A 20,834-nucleotide genomic window follows, 5' to 3' on the forward strand; every position below is an offset into this window, starting at 1 on the left:
AACCTCCAAGCAGCCTCACCTGGTTGCTCTCCTCTGGAGCAGGTGTTGGGAGAGGTGCCCAACCAAAGCACCTCCCCTATCCCTAGTACCTTATGGTATCTTTCTTCCCCACAGGGCCCTGCTTAAGTGCCCAAAATTCACTTACTCCTTTCTCCTTTTTCTCTTCAATTATTGCCAACCCTTCAAGCTGGGACTTGGGCTTCCACTTTTGACTTCCACTTTCCTCAAAGCTGCTGTTTCATCCTCACCCCGACTTCAGTGCAAAGCAAGTACTCTGTAAGGTATTTGCATTTGGAATTTGGTGGTGTATCCACCTACTCAGGGCATCTATAGCTGTGTAATGGTGAACTGCAACACCAGTTTGTATATAGTTAATTACAGCAGTATACATCATTTATGAAGGAGTAGATAGCTTGATGGTATCTTTTTTTTGGTTTACTTAAGAGTTCTGAAGCATTCTGTAGAAGCACCCCGGACAATGAAGAAAGAAAATTTCAAACGAAATATAAGGAGAATTTCCTGGGAACCTTAACAAAGTATCAGGCCCTGAAGTATTTAGATCAGAGTGGTCTTGTCAGAAATTGTAAAGACCTAACGTGTTTCTTTTAATTCAGAGGCTGTTCAGTGTGAAAGTTATCAATGTAAACAGTGAAACAAACAGCATTTTTGAAGCATGTTCATTAAGTACAAATAAATAGCTTGGTGTTAGAGTTCTAAAAGCAAAATTTAATAAATTAATATATGCATGCCAGATAAAAATACAAAATTACAATTGAAATAGCAATCATAATAAAGGAACACTGCTCAGCATTGCAGATTTCACTGCAACCACCATAAACATCATGGAGAATTACTTAAAGTAACATTTAAAGTACATGTTTTGTTTCTGTTAAAAACAAATTACTATATGATGAAAAAACTGAAAGAAAACCAAGAACAAATCAGCCAAAAAAGTGGCAGAGAATGATATGAAGTGTCAATAAACTGCCAGAGGCTCAATTTCACATAAGTCGGCCTTCTTTTTAGTATCAGAAACCAATTACATAGAACATAAAAGCAAATTCACAACAGGTTTACACTGAGAAACATGCTGAATTACAACCACAAACTATCCAGAACAAAGATGCTGCACCAGATCAGTTGTTTTCTTCATGGAATGATTCTCACCAGAGCAGGGAGAACAGGGAGCAAATCATGCAATAGCTGTAGGCTTCTTGTTTTTTATTTTCACATGATAAACACCCAGGATTACTAGTACTGGAAAGTATGTGTTAACCTTTTTCAACATCAGCTGAATGGCACTACAGAAATGACAAAGAGTTCCTTCATTTTTATCCTGAATACATCGAAAGCTCTAGCAAATATGGAATGCAGCGACGAGAGCCATTAAATTACTTTAAAATATTCCTTCATCCATAGAACACTGTTGCTTCCTTTTTTTTTATTACAAAACCCCCAAAATATTCAAAATAAAATGTCTTCATTTTTTATAAGCATCTCCACCACAAGTCTCTGATAACGGATGTCATTCAATGCAGCCATCGCATCCAGTTCTGGCGCTCTCATAAGAGTTGGTCCGAAAACTATGCCCAGGTTCTCTGCACTCATGAGATTTTCCTTTTCATGAAGTGTTACTCTGTAAGAAAGGACAGAAAAGTGTTTTTCACTGACTGAAAGACGCCTTCCGTGCCACACTGTACCTGCACAGACTTGACAAAAAAAATAGGGAGGAGAAGCTGGAAACATCTTTCTGCCTTTCTCCCAGACCTGGATCTGACCTGAGTCAGATGTCTGTCCTCCCACCAGGCACACAGGTTGATGAGCACTTTCAGTCAAACTGGGACAATTTTGCTTTTTCTCTTTAATCTGCAGCACTTGGAGGCCGCTCCCCTGAGAGACAATGGCATGCTCCTGGAGAGCCTCTTGGAGCTGCTACGTGAGCAGCTGAGCTCACTAGAGATGCATGATGTGACTCCATGCCACGTGGTCACACCGCTGCTCCCTCACGCATGCAACTGCAATGCAGGCGAGGTACACGTGAAGTCACTGCCTTTACGCATTACATGCTAAGTGCGCTAAGCTGGCCTGAATGCACCTCATTCCCCTCCAGCACAAATTACGTCCTGTGGCTCGTACTAAAAAGAAATGAAATCATCACTTTGGGGTGGCTTTGAAACCATGAGGATCTCACTAGAAGCTCATTTTCACAGCATCTGCAGCATGCTATGAAGTCTGTGCTCTGAAAGGCCTACTCCCAACCCTGCCTCTTCTTTTGTGGACCCTAACATCTGCCAAGCAGCTGAGCCCCAGCCCATGGTGGGCTCCTGCTGCCAGGTCTCCATCTGCAGAAGAGGAGGGATGGAGAGAGGCCACGTTTTGCTGCTCCACAGGAACCTGACCTCATCAAAGCTGTGGGCTGAGGCCCTGCTTCTGGGCACATGTGGAGGCTGCCTCCAGAAACTAATTCCTGGCCAAGAACCATACCCCCAGGAGAGGCATTCTCTGCTAGGGCTACTGCAGAAACGTCTGCTCAGCCAGTGCCAGCAGTGTCGCTCCTGCCTTGATTCATCCTGGTGAACTGCCTCACTTGAGGAAACAAATTTGTATAATGCAAAATTTAAAATATACACTATTGTTTGAATCTCCATATGGATTCCCAGAAACAACTACATATCCAGGGGCAGTAGTTGAAAGCTTTTTTGTAATTTCTCTTTTCACTGCTCTGGCAACTCTTGTTGCATGAACAAATATATATATATATACATATATATATATATAAAGATAAGCCTTTTCTCCCTTTTTTGTCTTCTGTTTGAATTTTTATTTTAAAACAAGTGGGATTGATGTTTCTAAACTTCTATATCTTCAACTAGTAGTTATCTCAGGTAAAGGAGCTGTGTCTGATTACCTGAATTCAGCAGCATGACAACAACTTTTCCATCCCCGCAGCCCGTTTTAACAAACATACCAATGGGAAGTTTAAAAACAAGTGAATTTCTACCTTATTGTTCACCTATACCACAAATATGATGTGCCAAAGCAACTTGCTAACTGGAGCAGCAATTTTAACTCTTGAACAGGCTAAGGAAAAATTAACTTCACACTTGACAAGCCGTTTTTTTTTTTTTTCTCCAAGTCTTTCATCCCTCTGTCTGTTCTAAGAGATACATTTAAAATGTCACTGAAATAAATGGACAAATCAGGCAGAAACCCTGTAGATGAATTTTGCCTGAGGTACTCAGCAGAGTCAACATATTCCTACTTGTAGAAGAACTATAAAAGGAAAAAAAAGAGCTTAAAATCAAGTCTTTTTCTAAAGAAAGAGAGTAGTTCTTATATATTGCCAATAAGTTTGAGTTATTTGGAAGCTGAAATTGATACCCTTACATGTCATATTGATTTTTCCCCCCTACTTTCCTGAAATAAATAGGACCTGTGCTGTTGCACTGGTTATTCATCTGTCAATCTGTCTAGCAATTTTTAAACCTAATGACCAGTTTCAGTCACATCTGAGGGTGGTGGAGAAACCTCACACTGAACTGATGCTCCTAGTGGCAGTTGGCATGGGGGGATCCATGCTGGCAAACCCCACTGCACCTGGGGTTAGATAGCCAATTAACTCTGTGTACAATATCCACCATCTTTTTTAGGGTGTCAGGGATGATCAGGTTAGATGAAACAGCAGAAAAAGCCACCAATCCATAGGCATTAAACTGTGTTATTTCCTTGCCCGGGGAGTAACTTACTACTCCCAGCAATACTACAGGCTGTTTTTTTATTTTACCATAAACATTCAAGTTAAACATAGTGCAAATTTGTTAGGCGAATGACATTTGTGCTTCAAAACTGTGGGCTTTTTTTAACTTATGTCCTTCAGATACTTTGTGAATGCTTGAAGTGGGGTAAAAAACAGTGTTTGGGTATTTACCACTGTGCAGTCTACCATTTACCACCACAGCCGGACTCCAGGAACAACTCTAAATTTGCTTTGCAGAATTTGGTGGGCCTTGCCCAGACTCTTTTCAAGGTCCTAACATGGACTTTCCTACAAATGAGTTTGGCTTAGTTCTTTCCAGACAGTCCACCTACCTCTTCAAATGTGCCATGAGATACCTTAATGTTTCACAGTGTGCAGGCGGCAGCAGTTTCAGCGCCTCATGGAGAATTTCCAGCTGTTCATCCGGATCGGTGGTTTCTGAAACACAGATGTTCATGGTCACCACATGTACAGCCGGATGTCACGCATGGAAGGACAAGAACAGTGGCCTGCAGAGGAGAGCAGGACCTCACAGCTCTGTTGGATTACTTATTTACAGAACCTATTCAAACCTCTTTGTGGAGGATTTGCCTATCCAAAGGTGCTTAGAGCACGGTCAGGACGTGATTGGTTTTAGACAAAGAAAACTGCCTAAAAATTATACTCCAAAGGATTCCCTGCAGCCTACTAAAAAAAAATCCCCTAGCAGCCCCTGCTGACTGGACTAGTTTTGCACAAACAATCTACAGGTGCAGCCCTGGAACAGCAGAAGGTACTGGGAACTTTGCCATCAGTTTCCTTGATGGTGTCCACACTGTTTGAAAAGAGCTTTCTCCAGAGCAGCAGCAAGCCCAGCATCTGGCCCTTCTACCCACAGCCAACCCCAGACCTCTCCAGGTGGGCACAGTGTGCCTGTCAAGTCGCAGAGCTGCTCCAGGCAGCCAGGATGCTTGGCAGAGATGTTCCAGCTGGGCTTACATGTCTGCAGAGGCCAGCCCTGACAGTGGCCTTAGGATGGGCACTTATCAGCTTGTAAAAACACTCAAAGTGGACATCTCTAGAAACAAGTGGCTTATCTTATTTCTAAACATTTTCATAAATCATCTTTCTAGCAAGACAAAAGCAAAGACTTTAAGTGTCACTATCCAATACTAGGTATTCACATAACACAGGCAAAACAACGCAATACGTAAATGTGAGGAAAAGGAAGCATTCCTGGTGACAAAGGGGAAGAAAAATGTTACCTACAATTGTGTGGTACTGTGTGATTGTGTTACAACGTGCAACACATATTTATTCCTTGATCTTTACTAAATAGAACATGCAGCAGAAGAGTTGCTGGGACAGAATATGTCAATAGGCAAGTCATGCACAAAAAGAAGAAAAGAATGAGAATGAAGAACAGGAGGAAGATGTGTTATACGTACTTGCAGACTCTATAAACTTTGGGTAGGCATCATACGTGATGAGTGGAATTGGCAAATCCCTGAAGTACAGTTTAAGTGCACCAGTGATAATATTGATATCTTCATACATATTCACAGAAATATCAGCTTTCTCCCCATCTGTGTGAAGAAGGCACTGACATTAAATCCTTGGAAATGCAAAGAGAGGTAAAATACCATTCAAAACAAAAATAATAACTTGCTTAAGCAAACATTATTAAACTGGACACGACTATACATTTTGGATTTATAAGCAAAACAGTGCATTACTGGGTTGTGAAGTTCATCATTTCACAGTGAAAACCTCAAGACTTTTACATAGATACTCATCCTTTCTTCATTTCAAATGACTACAGAAATTTTTTTATATTTTTTTTAGGAAAAAAAAAACTGCTTGCCTCTTCTAGCTCTATCTATGTTGTAGAAACGTGTGGAAGTTTAGCTATTTCTGTACACATTGCATTGCCAAACAACACGTTTGTCAGCACTGCATGACAAATTAGGGAAGGTCTGAGAAAAAAAAAAAAAAAAGGCAAAGGAAACCAATTTTGTCCACAGCCTCCCTGTCTTATAAGAAAAACATATGTTCACCATTTAGCTACAGCGTACTACCTACTCCTGACCACAGTGGACATGGATCCAAACCTTGGCTTCTCCAGCACATCCCCACCCTGCTAAAGCTGCAGAGGAGGCAGATGTTGTGTGAATAGGTCCAGTTCTCTGCTGAAGCAGGAGAGAAAGTTTCCAGAATGGATTTTGGCCTTGATTTCTACTGGGATAGGGGAACTGCAGCTGGAAAGCCTTTAATTTTCCTACTGCCTTTTGCCAGAGAGAAGAGTCTGTTCTCACTGACTTCCTTTAGACTGTAATAATTCAAACTTTGCATGACTGTATTTATCTTATTATTTTGGAGCTTTCATCCAGAAAGATGAATTTAAATTGCACAGTCCTCTTAAGGCACTTCACTGCTTGCCCTATCCTTCCCCCACCCCCTTGAGCGTAGTTTTACTTGCAAACTAGGGCAGTAGTTCAGAAAGCTTTACCCTTTCCTATGTACATCATCACTGAAGCACAGACACTGATGGAAGAAGAAGAGCAGATTTTGGTAATAAAGGCCAAAGAAAAGCTGATGTGCTTTTCTGATGGGGGAGACTCCCCCACTCTTCTGCCAGAACAGCCCCTAGACTCCTTCAGACCGCCTGCGCAGTGGAGCATGAGACAGGCAGGGGCTGTGCAGAAAAACCGTGTCTATTCAACACAGCAGCATGAAGGTACAGCATGTGGGAAAGAACGTACCTCTGTCAAATGCCATTTTGACATCTTCAATAAGATCACTAAATCCTGAGACTCTGTACAGTCCTTCAGAATTAAGACCTGCAATGAATATTTTAACAAGATTAAAATCAGTATTAATTTTAGTTTCCTTCTACCCAGTTCCCAGTTCTTTTTTTTTTTTTTTCCCCAGGTTCTTCATTTAAGGGAGAAAAAGCAGACCAGTTTTAAAAGCCTTATCAGGCTTTCCTTTCAGAATGAAATCTCACCCTGGCCTTTTAACCCTGAACCCTGCATTAGCTGCCTTGTTAAATCAGCACTAAATTACGTTTATGCTAATGATTTCAGAGCTGAAGAAACATATTAAGCCATTTACAACGGATTTAAAAATAACTGAGATTAGCATGTGAGATGTTCAGTCATCATTTCAAAATGAAAACAAATATTCTAACTCTAGAAAAGGATATTCTGTGTGCTAGGGGAACTAGCAAGAGGAAACATCAATACTAACTGGTTTTGCTTTAGCACATTCCCTCGATTTTTTAATAAAAATATTACTGGAAAAGATAGGTGCCAAGATGTGGCTATAAAGCAGTAATTGTTCATTAAGCAATTTCTAACAGAATCTATAAAAATTATAAATGGGTACGAACCATGAAATAATACGAAGTATAATATTAACAGTGCGGGGTAATTGGCAGTCATAAAATGTCTCGTGCAAACCTGTTTTGAGCAATCATACACTCAGCAGAAACCCAGATGACCCAGATCAATCTAAACGGATTATCAGTAAAGCAACGAGAGCCCATTAACTACGCCTTACCTCGGGATTCAATTTCCCTAATGCACATGTCTACTACCATCGGTCTCTTTGTGAAGTGTGCTTTTACTAGCGTGGTAAGGTCACAGCTGTACACTTTTTTGACATGCTTCAGGTCTGGCTTGCAGTCATTTGGGACCATCTTGGAACACTGCTTGTGCACATTTAAACCACAATCTGAGAGAAAAATGAAAGGACGATTAGGCTGGTGCTTGGTGAAGATGTATCCCGAGGTCACTGCTGCCGAGTGTGCGTGGATCCTGACCTCATCCTGCACCTACTACTTCTGCAGAGACCTCCTAATGACCGAACGCACAAGGCTGGGACAGACTTAAAGCAACATATTTTCTACCTAATACATTCCTTCCATGCCTCAAAGATCCAGCATGAACTGATTAACTTTCCCCAGGGTTTACTGAATCAAAGCGTAAGAGCCAGTTGTGTTCCCCGCCAGTATTTGTGTTGCCACCATTACCTAAACTTTCCTTCCATGTCATTGTGGATTTCCAGGTGCGACAGCCCAAGCACAGCATCGCTGGTGACAGGGCCCTTTTCCCCACAGGGGGAGCAGAGATGCAGCTGCAGAGTCCCCACACTGCCGGCGGCACTTCACGAGGACTGCTCCTCTGATACAGGCTCACAGGCTGTCTGTGAAGCTGGCAGTCACCAAAACAGTTCTATTTATTTTAAAAGTAGCTTTGGGAATGTTTGTGGGTTTTGTTTTTTTAAGCATAAACAAACAACTCCACACCTTCATTGCAAACATGCTGAGAATGAAATTTTGCTTAAGTGAAACTTAATTGAAATCAGATAATCAGATTATGGAAAAACGTTTGGTCTCTCCAAAACCACACAAAACATATTAATCAGGGTTTGGGGACAAAAAACCAAAACATAGGAAAACAACACCATGCAGTGAAGATGGGTAGAGCAGTGCAGTACTTTTTAAGCTAAGCACATGCTGCTACCAGCAGCAGCCCTGGTGTGCCCAGCCAGCTTCTGCACTACCCACAGCCAAGGGCAGTGCCCCCATTTTCACTGCAGTTTCTCCTGTTTTGTAACAAAGACTCACAGGTTTTTGTGAGAAAACAGCAGCCAGCAAGAAGCATGGCATGGCATGGTCAAGGCATTTGCCATGGTCTAACCTGTACCTGGTATTCACTGAGACTTCAGCCTCACATATCTCCGGTGCCATACACAGCCCCCTGCATTTCCACAGCAGCAGAATTAAGGGATGTAGGCGCTGGAAGGATCAATGGACGATCAATGACTTCCTCGATGGAAATCCTTAACTTCCCACTGCAGTACTGAACAGCTAGCTGCGTGCAGAGATTCCCTTTGGATTTTTGCCAATACCTGTCTTTTTCCTTAATGCTCCATAGATTATTTGACTTTGTTCTTTACAAAACAGTAAAGCCCAGAAGTTTAATTTCTACCACGTCAGCTGCAGCCTGCTGCTAACAGCACTGTGTTAACTCAACAGGCCTGTAAAACCACCAGCACTGTCACTCGGGCTCCTCTGTAAAGCATCCCCTCTCCGCTTGCAGTTCAGGTTTGGCGCATCACCTCAATCACCTCAACCAGCCCTGGGCTCCAGCTCCAGCCTGATTAAAGCTCCCCTCAGCTTTCTGTGCAGGAACGCCCCCTGCCCTGTGACGGCGATTAATGCCCAAGCTGGGGAGCTGCCAGCTCTGTATTTCACTCCTGTTTGTCAGTTTGTGTGGTGAACACACCTCAGGCAAAGTCATGGAGGTGAAACCTGCTCCTGCAAGCAAGCGACACTACTGAATAAACTCTGAGTATGCCTGTCAGTGGAGGCAAGCGCACCTCTACCCACGTTTAAATACCACCAGCGCTCCTTGGCTGAACTCTGGAAAATCACGTCCCAAAATTCTTTGGAAACATCTGACTTGAATCCTCCAGCATCTCAGTGCCTCAGCTGTAAAATGGGAAGGAGATGATGTTCTGGCTTTCTCTGGTGCTGCAAAACCCCTTAGAGGTTTGTGGGAATGCAGAGGAGAAATTATTCATCTTTGGAGTGCAGTTTCAATACTGTGCCCTCAGCAAGCCCAATGGCTACACTTTTAACATCAAGGAGAAATAAAAATTACTAGGTAGGTGCTAGTAAGCAAGTACCATCCGTTCTGCTTTCAGAACAAGGATGAAGTGGTGGAGTAAAAATAGCATGTAGCCAAATAATTAGGGGCAATATCTCAATGCACACACGGAAGGGAAGCGAACTGATACCCCAGAGAAAACCTTAATTCTTGATTTCCTTTAATTTGAAACCCTAACTTTGCAGTAATAATAGTATTTATGAATACACATTAATTATTGTACATTGATTCCTAAAACTGCTGCAAGAAGTACCTACTAAAGCATGGACGAAAAGCTTAAAATACAGAAATATTTATCAGAAATGCTCTAACATGTCTATCAAAACTATTGTCTACAGGACTGGAATGGCTGCATCTTACAAGGACTCACTAGTAATTTTGTGAGTACAAATTAGCCACTTCAGATAGATAGCAATGTAGCTCAGAGTTACATCTCTGGGAATCCAGGGCTAATTAAGACTAAAATATATAAAAATAGAAAAAACATGCTTCCAAGTATCTTATACATGACTTAAAGCAATTACCACATTCACTGAGATCATCCTAATTATATTTATATACAAGAAAGTTTTATTTCATTAAAATAGCTAACTTAGAGAGATGTTTCCAATGTGAGAACCTTGCTTCAGAAAATAATTGTGTTATTGCTAATCCTACAGATTCAGATTGGCTTTGGATCTGACCTCATTAATGCCAGAATAATAATTACAAAAGAAAAAGTCAACTTTCCTCTGCTGTCTGTTGTTCTTCCTTTCCACTCGATTGGATTTTATGCACCATCCCACTGCTTAAGGGCTTACAAACACTCCTGAGAAACATTTAACACCTAGAAATATTTCAGATAGTTGATGCTTACAAAATACATGAGCACTATGTTTGGTATTATTGGGCTGCGTGATACCTTTCTAATAAACAAGGCTCTTCACCTCTTATGTAGGAGATCACCTTACTTTAGCGATTCAACATCAGTATACAGTTCTAGGAGATTTTGGTGAATTTGCAATAGAGAAATCATATTTGCTTTAATAAATAAGCTGAAATTCCCAAAGCTGTGTTTTCCATGAGGCGGGTCTCTCTCCTGCGCTAACAACAGTCATGTCTCAGTCACTAGTCCCTGACTGACCTAACAACCAGAGCCACATGCAGATGACGCATGATCACCTGTCTTGCTAATGCAAAGGTAAAAAGCATGCAGCCATGAGGTCAAGCCTCTGCTCCACAGAGCTGTGTGGAACCTTCTACTCTAATGATACCCAGCTTACTTGACAGGAATTACACTATAAATTGCACATTATTAAATAAAAATACCCTCTGTTCTCACTGCAGGTGCTTCATGAAAGCTTTGAAACCCACTGTCTGAGAATTGGCTAAGAAGGAACAGGAAAGCCTAGTCCCAAATCTTTGTGCTTCCACATAGTGAAGCCTTAGGACTGTTTGCTTCCTTCACACACGATCTTCATTGATTTGGCTGGGTTCGCTGAGTAAGACCAAGAGACTGATTTCAAACCTAAGATCTACTTACTTTCAGTTATATCAAAATAAATCCAGAACAGCTAAGTTGGCATTAGCAATTTTACCCCTGATCTACTCTAATTTAACAAAGAGCCTTACCCATTTCTTACAGAAGTTCATCAGAACCTATCCACTGACTGGCTAAAGAGAAGTCCCCCTAAAGCACCGTATCTGCTGATAAATCCTGTAATAATACAAGGCAGATTTAAAGGATCTCTCATGACCTTTGGCAGGTCAATAGAAAAACTTCTGACTTCAACTGCTGACTTCAGTTAATCAGAATTCCACCTTTACAGAGGTGATTTCTCAGGACTAGAACTGTAAGTCATGCATACCATTCCTTTTTATAGTGCTATCAAACTGTGGCCACCTTTCAAATACACCAAGTATGGCTAAAAAAAATACAGCCATAAATTCAAAAGCATATAGGAAGTTTGGAAATTTAGCAAAAAGAAAGTCATTTTAGATGACAGCTTTAAAAGTCTGTGATAAGCTACCCTTACTTTAATAGCATATTGATCTAGAAGCTCAGGTGGGCTGTGACATTGCTCCTATGAGAGGTATTAAATTTAAAACCAGCGTGACAATACTTTCTTACGATGCCCAGAAAAAGATTTTGCAATGTTTTAGAGACAGCTAATACTGATGTTCGTCCACTGAGCTGAAAGACAAGTTAGGCACTCATACCAACGCATGAGCAGAACCAAAAGATACATGTATTTTAATACTGCCCCATGAGCACACATTATAAATATTTGCAGAGTCTAAAATACACTTAGCTGTCACTTTTTGTTATCCTGCTGATTTGATTTTAGTCAGTTTTAGATCTCCTCTGGTTTACAATTTACTGGTTAACATGGCTGCTGACCATGCTTCGCTGGAACAATCCCATACATTATATACACATCACTCTAATTGTATTTGTGAATTATCCCAAAGAAAAATTGTGCATTTGGTCACTCCGATGAGCAGCTTTAAGAGCTAAAAGGTAGACGTATGTTATCTGCAAAAAGCATGAAGCATTCTTTAGAGATTTATGGCAAGTGTGGGAGAGGTGGGTAGTGCAGAGCCGTCGACACTGGAGCAGCGCAATGCCCTGGGCAGGACCACCACAGCACCCAACAGACGGGACATTGCTGCTGCCTTCGGTAAGCCACCCGAGATGTGAAGATGATGGGTTCTACTCGAGCACACATTATTGGTGTCGTTACTTTTGCAAGGGTGAAAAGGTTAGAAAGGAGTTTGCTCTCATAAATCAGTCATGAGCTAGTAACTTCTCTTTAATAATTTAATGCTCTTCTCTGGAGCAGAGAACGCAATGTTTCCTATTCTCTCGGACGCAGTGCATGTCAACAGGCACACTACTGCAGCCACCCCAGTGGCACCACGAGCTGCGCCGTGTGCTTCCAAGCACGTGGCAGGGCTGTGCTGTGAAGGTCTGCCCTCTCCGGCAGGGCAGTGTCAAGCAGATGACAGGCGGCCATGCTGGGCTGCCACCCTGCCTCAGGCATGCCCTTTGTTAACCCGCAGCTCACATCTGGGAGCAGCCTTATCCCTGCCACAGTCCTGAGAACTTCATTATGCAATGTTATGGCAAAATTGCTTCTAAGCACATATATAGGCTCCCCTAAACCTGATAGCAGCCATACCACTATGTCATGCACTATTGGGTACACTGCTCTTTAGGAAAGAATTTCTACAGGGCAGCTAGTTACTTGGCAACAAAATTCCTAACACTACAGAAAAACCTGGGCTTATGAAATACAAAAAGAAAAGAAGCCTCCTGGAGCAAGCCAATTCCCCCTTATTCCAAATGAAAAGAACATATAGTTCTGTGCCTCCAGAAACTGGTTGAAAAACATAAGTGAAATGTTCTTTCAACAGAAGATATCTGGTGGAGGTGGTTTGATTGTATGGTAGTTTTGAACGATCACAGAGATAAGTTTGGTCACAAACTTCCCTGGCTCCCTGCCATGACACCTGCCTACCTCCTCAACAGCTCCCTTGATGGGCCGCTGGCTTGCTTGAGGCTTCCAGGTCTGTGTGGGCTTGGAGATGAAGACATTTTTAGGACTTACAGTTTCAGCTTCCCCATGGGAACAGCTTCCCCATGGGAACGGCTCTGAGGCAAGGCTCCACTGCCTGATTAGCATTTCAAAATTTTGGAGCTCATTCCTCACAGGAACACCACCAGATCCCGAGCTGGTGGAACAGCCTGTCAAGGCGGTGTGTATCTCCTCCAACAGCATCTCCACCTGCCTGAGGTGGGCAGAGGCTGTTCTAACAGTCCCCTTCCCACAGCCCCTGACCCTGAACCCTGCCTCTGTGGCTTTGCTCTTGTTCTGGTTTGTGGCTCTGTCCACGCTCTACACAGTCAAGGAAACCAGCAGAGCCTGGCTACGCACTTCAGAAGAAGTTTGGATGTGTTTTTCATGAACAGGTGTGGGTCTGTTCTAAAAAACATCCTGATTAAATCACTTAAGAACAATAAGCAAAAAGGTATAAAGGAAGGAGGTGAGTATACAAAGCACTGAATAGTTCTGATGGGCTGAGGAGGGGCAGGAAACCTGTAGCCCTTGACAAGCTGACCACCCTGCTGCTCTGTGAGTCTGCTTGGGCCGTGTACCAACACGGCATGAATGCCCTGCTCTAGGCTCTGATAACACACCAGTCTCCATTAACGTTTCTGAATCTTTTATTTTTGTATCATTCATAAAATGAATTCCCTAGTGTTTTCTACAACTTTTCCTTGGATATTATTCTAGTCTCTTTCCTGAACACATTCTGGGGAATGGGATGAGCACTGTAAGCACAGGGAGCCTTGCATAGGAGGCTTACCTTCTTAAGAATGTAATTAAGAATACTTTATTTTTTAATTTTTTTAAGTTTATGCACTGGATTTGGAACTGAGCTTCATTAGCTTCTGCTGAGCTTCAATGTTTACACAAGCTGCTGGCATTATAATTTCAAACACTTCTTCAGTGATTTCTACTTATGGCAAAAGCCCAAAGGAAAGCATGCTGAAGATGGAGCACAACATCAGAAAAGGCAGATTCCTTGCATATAGATGAGCTTTCAGCTCAAAGAAACTTTAAGGGCCTGTGGCTAGGATGCAAAAATTGGAAGCGTGACCCTCTGAGGCAGGAGGGCTGGTGATGCCTGTGATAAGGATTCACTCTTATACAAGCAAATCTTGCAAGCAAAGAGACATACTCTTCCTTCTCTGCCTGCCATAAAGCCTGGCCAAGCATGCGCTATGGACAGCCCACCTTCCGGAGGCTAGTTATATGGGACAATGCCCAACAAGGCACTGAACTCACTCAAGGCTGTATTTTGGCTGAGGGGACACATTCAGTCATGCAGGCCTGTGACAAAGCCCGAGTCAGGGCAGTTCAAGTTGCTAAGGCATCCTTGCTGGTTGCTATGGTGTGAGTATGGTTCTGAGCGTTTGCTTCTGGTTTATTATTTTGCAAAGAACTGACTTGTTTGTGTAACAAAAGCCAATCTACCAGCCATTACAAATAAGCTCCACTTCTTCCTCTAGCTTCCCCTCCTCTGTTCTGAAATGGATGACATTTATCTCTGTTGACCAGTCTTGGACTGTCCCACATGCCTATTCTTGCATATTTTTGTGCTTCTGCTGAGAAGAGGATTGAGGGACGGCTGAGTGTAGCCCAAACAGTAATCCATTATGTTTCTTCTCACTTCTGTACAGCTAACAGATTCCTCTTGAGATGTGCAACTATCTGCTATAACAGCAAATACTTTAAAAAGTATAAAATCACATATGATCAGTGCAGTTTTGCTCATAGGTATTCCCGATAACATGATTACACAGACCACCAAACAGATCTTGTGGATTTCCCTGGGGTGACATTGAACCCCATTTGAACACAAGTGGGCTGCCTCCTGCTAAAAGCTATAATTTTTTTGAAGTACGTATCTTCTCTGGAAAGCAATGGCCTCATGTGGCTCCCTGTGCACTATGCCTCACTGTTTCCACATCAAAATGGCTCAGTTCAGCAGCAAAATGATTACTACTTTTTTTTTTCCCCCCCAAACATGCAATCTCACTGCCGAAGCCACAGCCCTCAAGCCTGGGCTCTTGCACGCTGCTCTGGGTCTGGTGGCAACCTAGGCCCCACCGCGCTGCGCACCTCTGCCCTCATGCCGCCATCTCAGTGCGGCTCTGGCGGTCTGTGTGGCCTGGGCTGGTGGGCCCAGGCACGCACTGCTGCGGGTCAGGCACAGAAAGAAACACGGCAACCCAACCATCTGGGTGACACAAAACGGCACTAAAACAAACTCAAAAATCCAGCCAAACAAAATCCCATCAGATGAAATAGTAAAAACTTACTATCTAGGCTAAGCCATGCTGATTAATCAGCCCTCCTCTGCTGGTCTGCAAAACAACAACAAAAAAACACACCAAAATCTCCTCTGCCCAGCTGCTGAGCGTTATGAAACGTATGAGAATAATATCTGGGAAGCCCCTAATTTTCTGTCAGGTATCACTGAAGTTGACTGGCAGCTAGAACCTAGCCCTGCAGTGAGGGAACGACAAGCGAGAGGACAGCCCGCTGGGTGGACAGGCTGCAGATCACGTCCTTGGGAGAGCTGGTTCCTCAATTCCAAAAAAGCCATGCAGGCCACACACAGCAAACCACATCTGCAGGCTGGGAAGTGCGGCCTTCATAAATCTGCTCTTCAGAGAACCATGCTTAATTAGTATTTTTTTTCATGGAGTTTGAAGGCCTCTCCACACCCTTAACCTCTCCACTTAACATGTGTGTTAAACGCTCTGTTGCATTTCCTCCACATAAAGCTCTCCTGTCTCAGAGTGTGCCTTCCCTGGTCACCACTCATCACAATGAGGACAGGATTTGGCCTCTGCTCAAAGGACATGGGTTTTCAGTGGCTGTAGGTCTGGCTGAGCAGTACCTGGGCCACCTCTCCCACCCGGCGCCTCAACCCCCGCAGACGCTTCAGCAAGCGAGCGTGGTCGTATGATGTGGGATTTTAAAATATGAATAAGATCATCGAAGATGCTGGAAGCTACCGACACCAATATGAAACCTTACACAAGATAGAAAGCCCTAATTATAGTTTCTGAAACTATGAAGTCATCTAATACACATATGTTCCTCTAGACTGTCAAGGAGGAAAAAAGAAGGCATGCAGTACTTATTACTATTCCCATAGGCAGGAAAGAAAACCAGTATTTTAGAAATATCTACATAAAACCAGAGAATAAGCTATAGTTATATTCTAAAAAAGCAGCACAAAATCATAAGCACTTCAGATTTAATTATAAAAGTAGTATTATTTGTTCATTCCACATTGCCACATAGCATTGTGAGCCTTCATACTGTTTGGTTTTATTGATCTTCTGGATGTTAGTTATCAAAAATCTGAAAATATTTAGTACTTCTTCTAAACACCAAAACTGGGAACTCTACACCAGGTGAGAAAGGAAGATGGCACATTTATTAGCTCATGTGTCAATAAAAAATAAGTGCATTACTCAGAAACCGATTCAAGAAGAAAATCAAGCTTCTTCTTTCTCTTCTAACACTGTCCATATACCCTGTGCAACATCAAATGCAGTAACTACTGAGTCTTAACTCATCAGTGGAGGACATGGCTGCAACCCTAAATACTCAGTACAGGGAAAAATACTGAGGAAGAAAATGCCATTTTTACATAATCTTCTCTTAAAACAGAGCACTATTTAATACACAGTCCTGGACAGTGCAGAGTCTATTGATAATAGAATACTGCATTTCAAATAATTCTGGTGGCAGGATTTTAAAGTATTTCAATCACAATTGGCTATACATTAGTTTAAATTTTTATCACAGAACTGCAAAATAACATAAAGAGTTCTCTTATTTGCTTGAGACAAGATTTCAAAAAGCTTTAGACAGAGCAGATTTTCTTAAATTAGCTTGAAAATTCAGTTTCCAGGGCAACATATGCAGGTCTTTATACATCAACATTTCTTTGCACCGTTTATATAAATGTGGCTACTAGAATGTCATAGAATACATTTTAAATACAGTAAACTATTTTGATCACTTTGATCCTTTTTTGCCTTTGAAAAGAGAAGACTGTCGTTTCTTTTCAGAAGAATCACATCAATAAAACAGCCGAAGTGTTTTACTTTGGAGAGGCTTAATCATAGAAATGCCTGCAGTGACACCCATGCGTGTAACACATTTATATCAGCACCTGCATGTTTATGCAACATTTCTGTTTCTTACTATTATTTAAAGTTTGCAAACTTGGAACATGACTTAGGGTGTATGGCACACTGAGAGTTTGCTGGCTCAGAAAGAAAATGAACCCAAGTGTCTGTTTCCGAGCCACAACGTGAAACTTGCTGATTGCCCACCTTGCACATTGAGACCCTTGACCAGTCTCTCACACCGACCAATACATACAAGCGCTATACAGGAAATAAAGGTAATAACACATTTACCTATTTTTCCCTCCATTCTGAAAACAAACAAGCAAACAAAAGAATCAATGATTGATGTCATTTCCCCCCATGAGCACTCAAGACGTGCTGTGCATCACCACAGTGATGTTATGAACATGGGGACACCAGCAGCAGAGGGAACACATCTCCTTCCTTGATTTCAACAAGGATAGATCAGACCCTTGCTGCATGGGTTTACAGTGGAGCAGGCAGCAAATTCAGTCATTAAAACATTGGCAGTGACTTAGAAAAAGAAGACAGAACAAGTGTTACCTGCACATTTTACTCCCTGAGCAATGAGGCCCCACATAAAGTTGGCACAGTATTCACACCAGTGCGGGCCCCTGAATGTATGCACCTGGAAGACAGTAGCAGAAAGGAAAATTATAGAAAATGACCCAACTGTTTCACAGACATCAATAGCAATGTGTCTAAACAACCAGAACTCCTTTTCTTAGAAGGCACTGCATGCACATTTGCTGGAATTTTACCACTGCAGGAGAGGTAAAACAAACAAACAAACAAAAAAATAAAAGCCACAAAAAGCAACACAAAGATTTAAATGCTGCGAAGTGTGCAGTCCTGTGGAAGAGCAAGTTGTCCATCCTGCATCATCTGGAGCAGCAGGACTGGGACTGGAGTCTGCTCCCACTCTGCACTGCTGTGGGACACGGGAGCAATTGTGGTTGCAGCCCCTCTCCCTGCTCCTGGCACCCCTCTCCCTGGACTGGATTCCAGCCCCAAGACAGCAATGGTTCGGGAGTTCACCTCTGTGAGGTATGTGTGAGGTGAGGTACGTCTCTCTGCTGGGCACTGCGTGACTGCCTCAGGCTGAGATTGTCCTGCCAGGCAAAAGCACCAGTGTTGCACAGAAGTCCTGGAAATGCAGCTGGAGGCTTTCCAGTTCAGAATGACTCTGAAAGGAAATTAATTCTCTCCAGCCTAATGCCACATATTGAAAATCTATATGAATGTAGCAAATGGCAACAAGAATCCACGGACCCAGGAAGAAGTTCAAAGCTAGGGAAGAAAAAGCCAGTGCTGCTTTCAGTCCTGGCTCGCACATGAGCTACAAATCCTTCAGACACCATTAGCCACTCGGGATTTTATTCTGATAAAGCGTATGCTGTAGGAAACCACAGGGTGCTTTGTAGAGAAAAATCATTGCTTGCTTAAGCCACTGTACAAGACTTCAAATGTCTGTTTAGAATAGACTGGCTTAAAAATTGGTAACTGGTGATCATAAAGCAACGAAATTTGCAGTGAAATGTAATAAAAAAGTTTTAGGCTTAACTCAGCCAGTTCTCCAGTCACTCAGTGGTACCAGCACGGGCAGTACCCTCACATGCATGCAGCGTCTGATCACACCAGCACAGAAGAGAAAAGAGAAGGGCTGCCTGAAACGTGTCTGTGTTTCTGGTTTTAACCACAGTGCTCTGATTATAACTAGCAGAGGAGGTCGGCATCCCCTCTGCCAGCTGTATGCAGCAGCTGGATCCCAGGTGACACCTCTAACAAGCAACAGCGCGGAGCAGCACCTAGCAATGCAGGCAGAGTTCCAGTTTGGGCTACAGGAAGGTCTGCAGCCTCCCCTGAAGCTCTGCAGCATTTGCTGCCCATGAAGCAGCCGCAGCAGGCATATTGCTGCATTAGCCTGCAGAGCTGCTCTTGAATGCACCTAATCGTTCAGGTGGTGCCCGTGCTAAGCCAGGCTTACAGCTGCCTCTCGCCCTACTCCCTGACATCTCTGGAGGAAGCGGAGGGGTGCAAGGTGCAGCTTTCTCACAGCCTGGCACCATCCTTGAGCAGCTGCCACCCTCACTGCCTCCCACTCCTCTGAAGGTGCAATGTGCTCCCTTCTCCTCCCAGCTCCAGCTGACTTCTATGAAGCAGATGATAAGGCTGTCAGCAGCTGCAACCTCCATTTTCTTGCTTCTTCCTAGCACAAAGAGATTTTTCACACCTTCTTCTCCATTACCCACCTGCACTACCCACATCCTCTTGGCTTTCTTCCTCAGCCCTGTGCTTTTTTTTTTTTTCCCCCTCCAGGTCTCTGGCAGCTTTCCCTTCCCAGAATGAGCACATTCTAATATCCTCAAGCAAAATGCTATGCTTTAATGCCTGCAGGACTAACACAACTTCTGCAGAGAAAAAAAAAAAAAAGCTTCCTTTCAGTCACTTTTTTTTTTTTTTGGTCAAAAAAACATTCCCCCAAAAACACTTCTTTAAAATACTTCTCAAAACTTGTGTTGAGGAAAACAAAAATGTGATTCAAAAAGAGCAACTAAAAAGGGCAGGGGCAAAACAGACTCCCCTCTTCCCTACTGGTACTGCATGTATCGGTCACTCTTCACGAGACCAAGACTTGGCTTTCAGGGTCGTTGTCTCACGACCCTCATTCTCTCATCCCATGCTTCCCAGACTCCATCCACACACAGAAATGCCTTGCCACATAATTTTCTTAGGAAATTAACTTCTCAGGTAGAACATTTGTCCTGAGATGGCTTAGCTTTACACTGCTCCATCCAAATTACTTTCTTATCCACTACTTTGGTTGCAAAATTTAAACAACCTACAAGCTACAGATAGTTTTTTCCATAATGCTTTATCTTGCCTTGACTTTTATCTGATGCGCTCTGGGGATGTTCTCTGGCAGTATTAATTAGGACGCCTAAATGCCTATGATGTCCTTCCATCCGCAGTACCTGCAACCCCGCGGGATCAGCTCTGAAGCTGCTTTTGGGGTTTGTAAGCGGTGCTGTCTTTACACAGAGCGTGGTGGTGCCAGAGCGTTAATCTCCCCACTGCCATGGAGCGGAACTGGACAGCTCTGAATCTACAGCACCTCTGGAAATGAAATCAGTTAAGTGAGCCGTGCCAGAAAACTGCAAAAAAGTGGTCTTCGGAGGTCAGAACAGCCCTCTAATCCCGTTTCATCCTGCAGAGCAAGGCCTGGCAGCATGCTAAAAAGGAACACGTTTGCATCCCTTTGCTAGTTAGAGGGCCAGCACCTGCAAACAATATTGCATTTATGACATGACCCTTTCATACAGCACTCCGATTTTTATATTCAATTCCCCATTCTAAAAACCTGCCAAGTGACTTGCTGATTTTCAAAACTAAAAGATACTTTCCCAGAAAAATTTCTGAAAACACACCCAGCAGAATTTCAGAGATCCTGACTTAAATTACAAGGGATGTCTTTCTCCTTATAAAAAGAGCATCTGCCACATGCAGATTTTACTGTCTTATAAAATGTGAGAGCGCTGAATTGCCAACTGGGGCTTTATATCTCCCACCCCTTCCATTCTCACTCCCGCCCTAAAACCTTTTTTCTCTCTCTCTTTCCATAAGGCTTCAAGTGTGAGTGATTTTTTTAAGAACATGGAAAATGGGAGAGCAGGAGAGAAAGATAATCTTAATTTGTACA

General features: G+C 42.8%; 1 protein-coding gene across 6 annotated transcripts in view; it reads right to left on the reverse strand.

The window, feature by feature from the left end:
• Positions 1-705: 705 nt before the first annotated feature.
• CHN1 (chimerin 1) overlaps positions 706-20,834 on the reverse strand; it is a 95,914-nt gene continuing 75,785 nt past the window's right edge. For all 6 annotated transcript variants that reach the window (XM_072040968.1, XM_005019697.4, XM_072040967.1 and 3 more), the window contains 6 exons: positions 17,678-17,762; positions 7,298-7,471; positions 6,499-6,576; positions 5,185-5,322; positions 4,090-4,195; positions 706-1,636 (listed from right to left, as the gene is read on the reverse strand). In XM_072040968.1, the coding sequence (XP_071897069.1) occupies positions 1,465-1,636; positions 4,090-4,195; positions 5,185-5,322; positions 6,499-6,576; positions 7,298-7,471; positions 17,678-17,762 (753 nt within the window). In that variant the 3' untranslated portion in view covers positions 706-1,464. The remainder of the gene's footprint in view (positions 1,637-4,089; positions 4,196-5,184; positions 5,323-6,498; positions 6,577-7,297; positions 7,472-17,677; positions 17,763-20,834) is intronic.

Source organism: Anas platyrhynchos, chromosome 7 (assembly GCF_047663525.1).
Source record: "Anas platyrhynchos isolate ZD024472 breed Pekin duck chromosome 7, IASCAAS_PekinDuck_T2T, whole genome shotgun sequence".
NCBI classification, from domain to species: domain Eukaryota; kingdom Metazoa; phylum Chordata; class Aves; order Anseriformes; family Anatidae; genus Anas; species Anas platyrhynchos.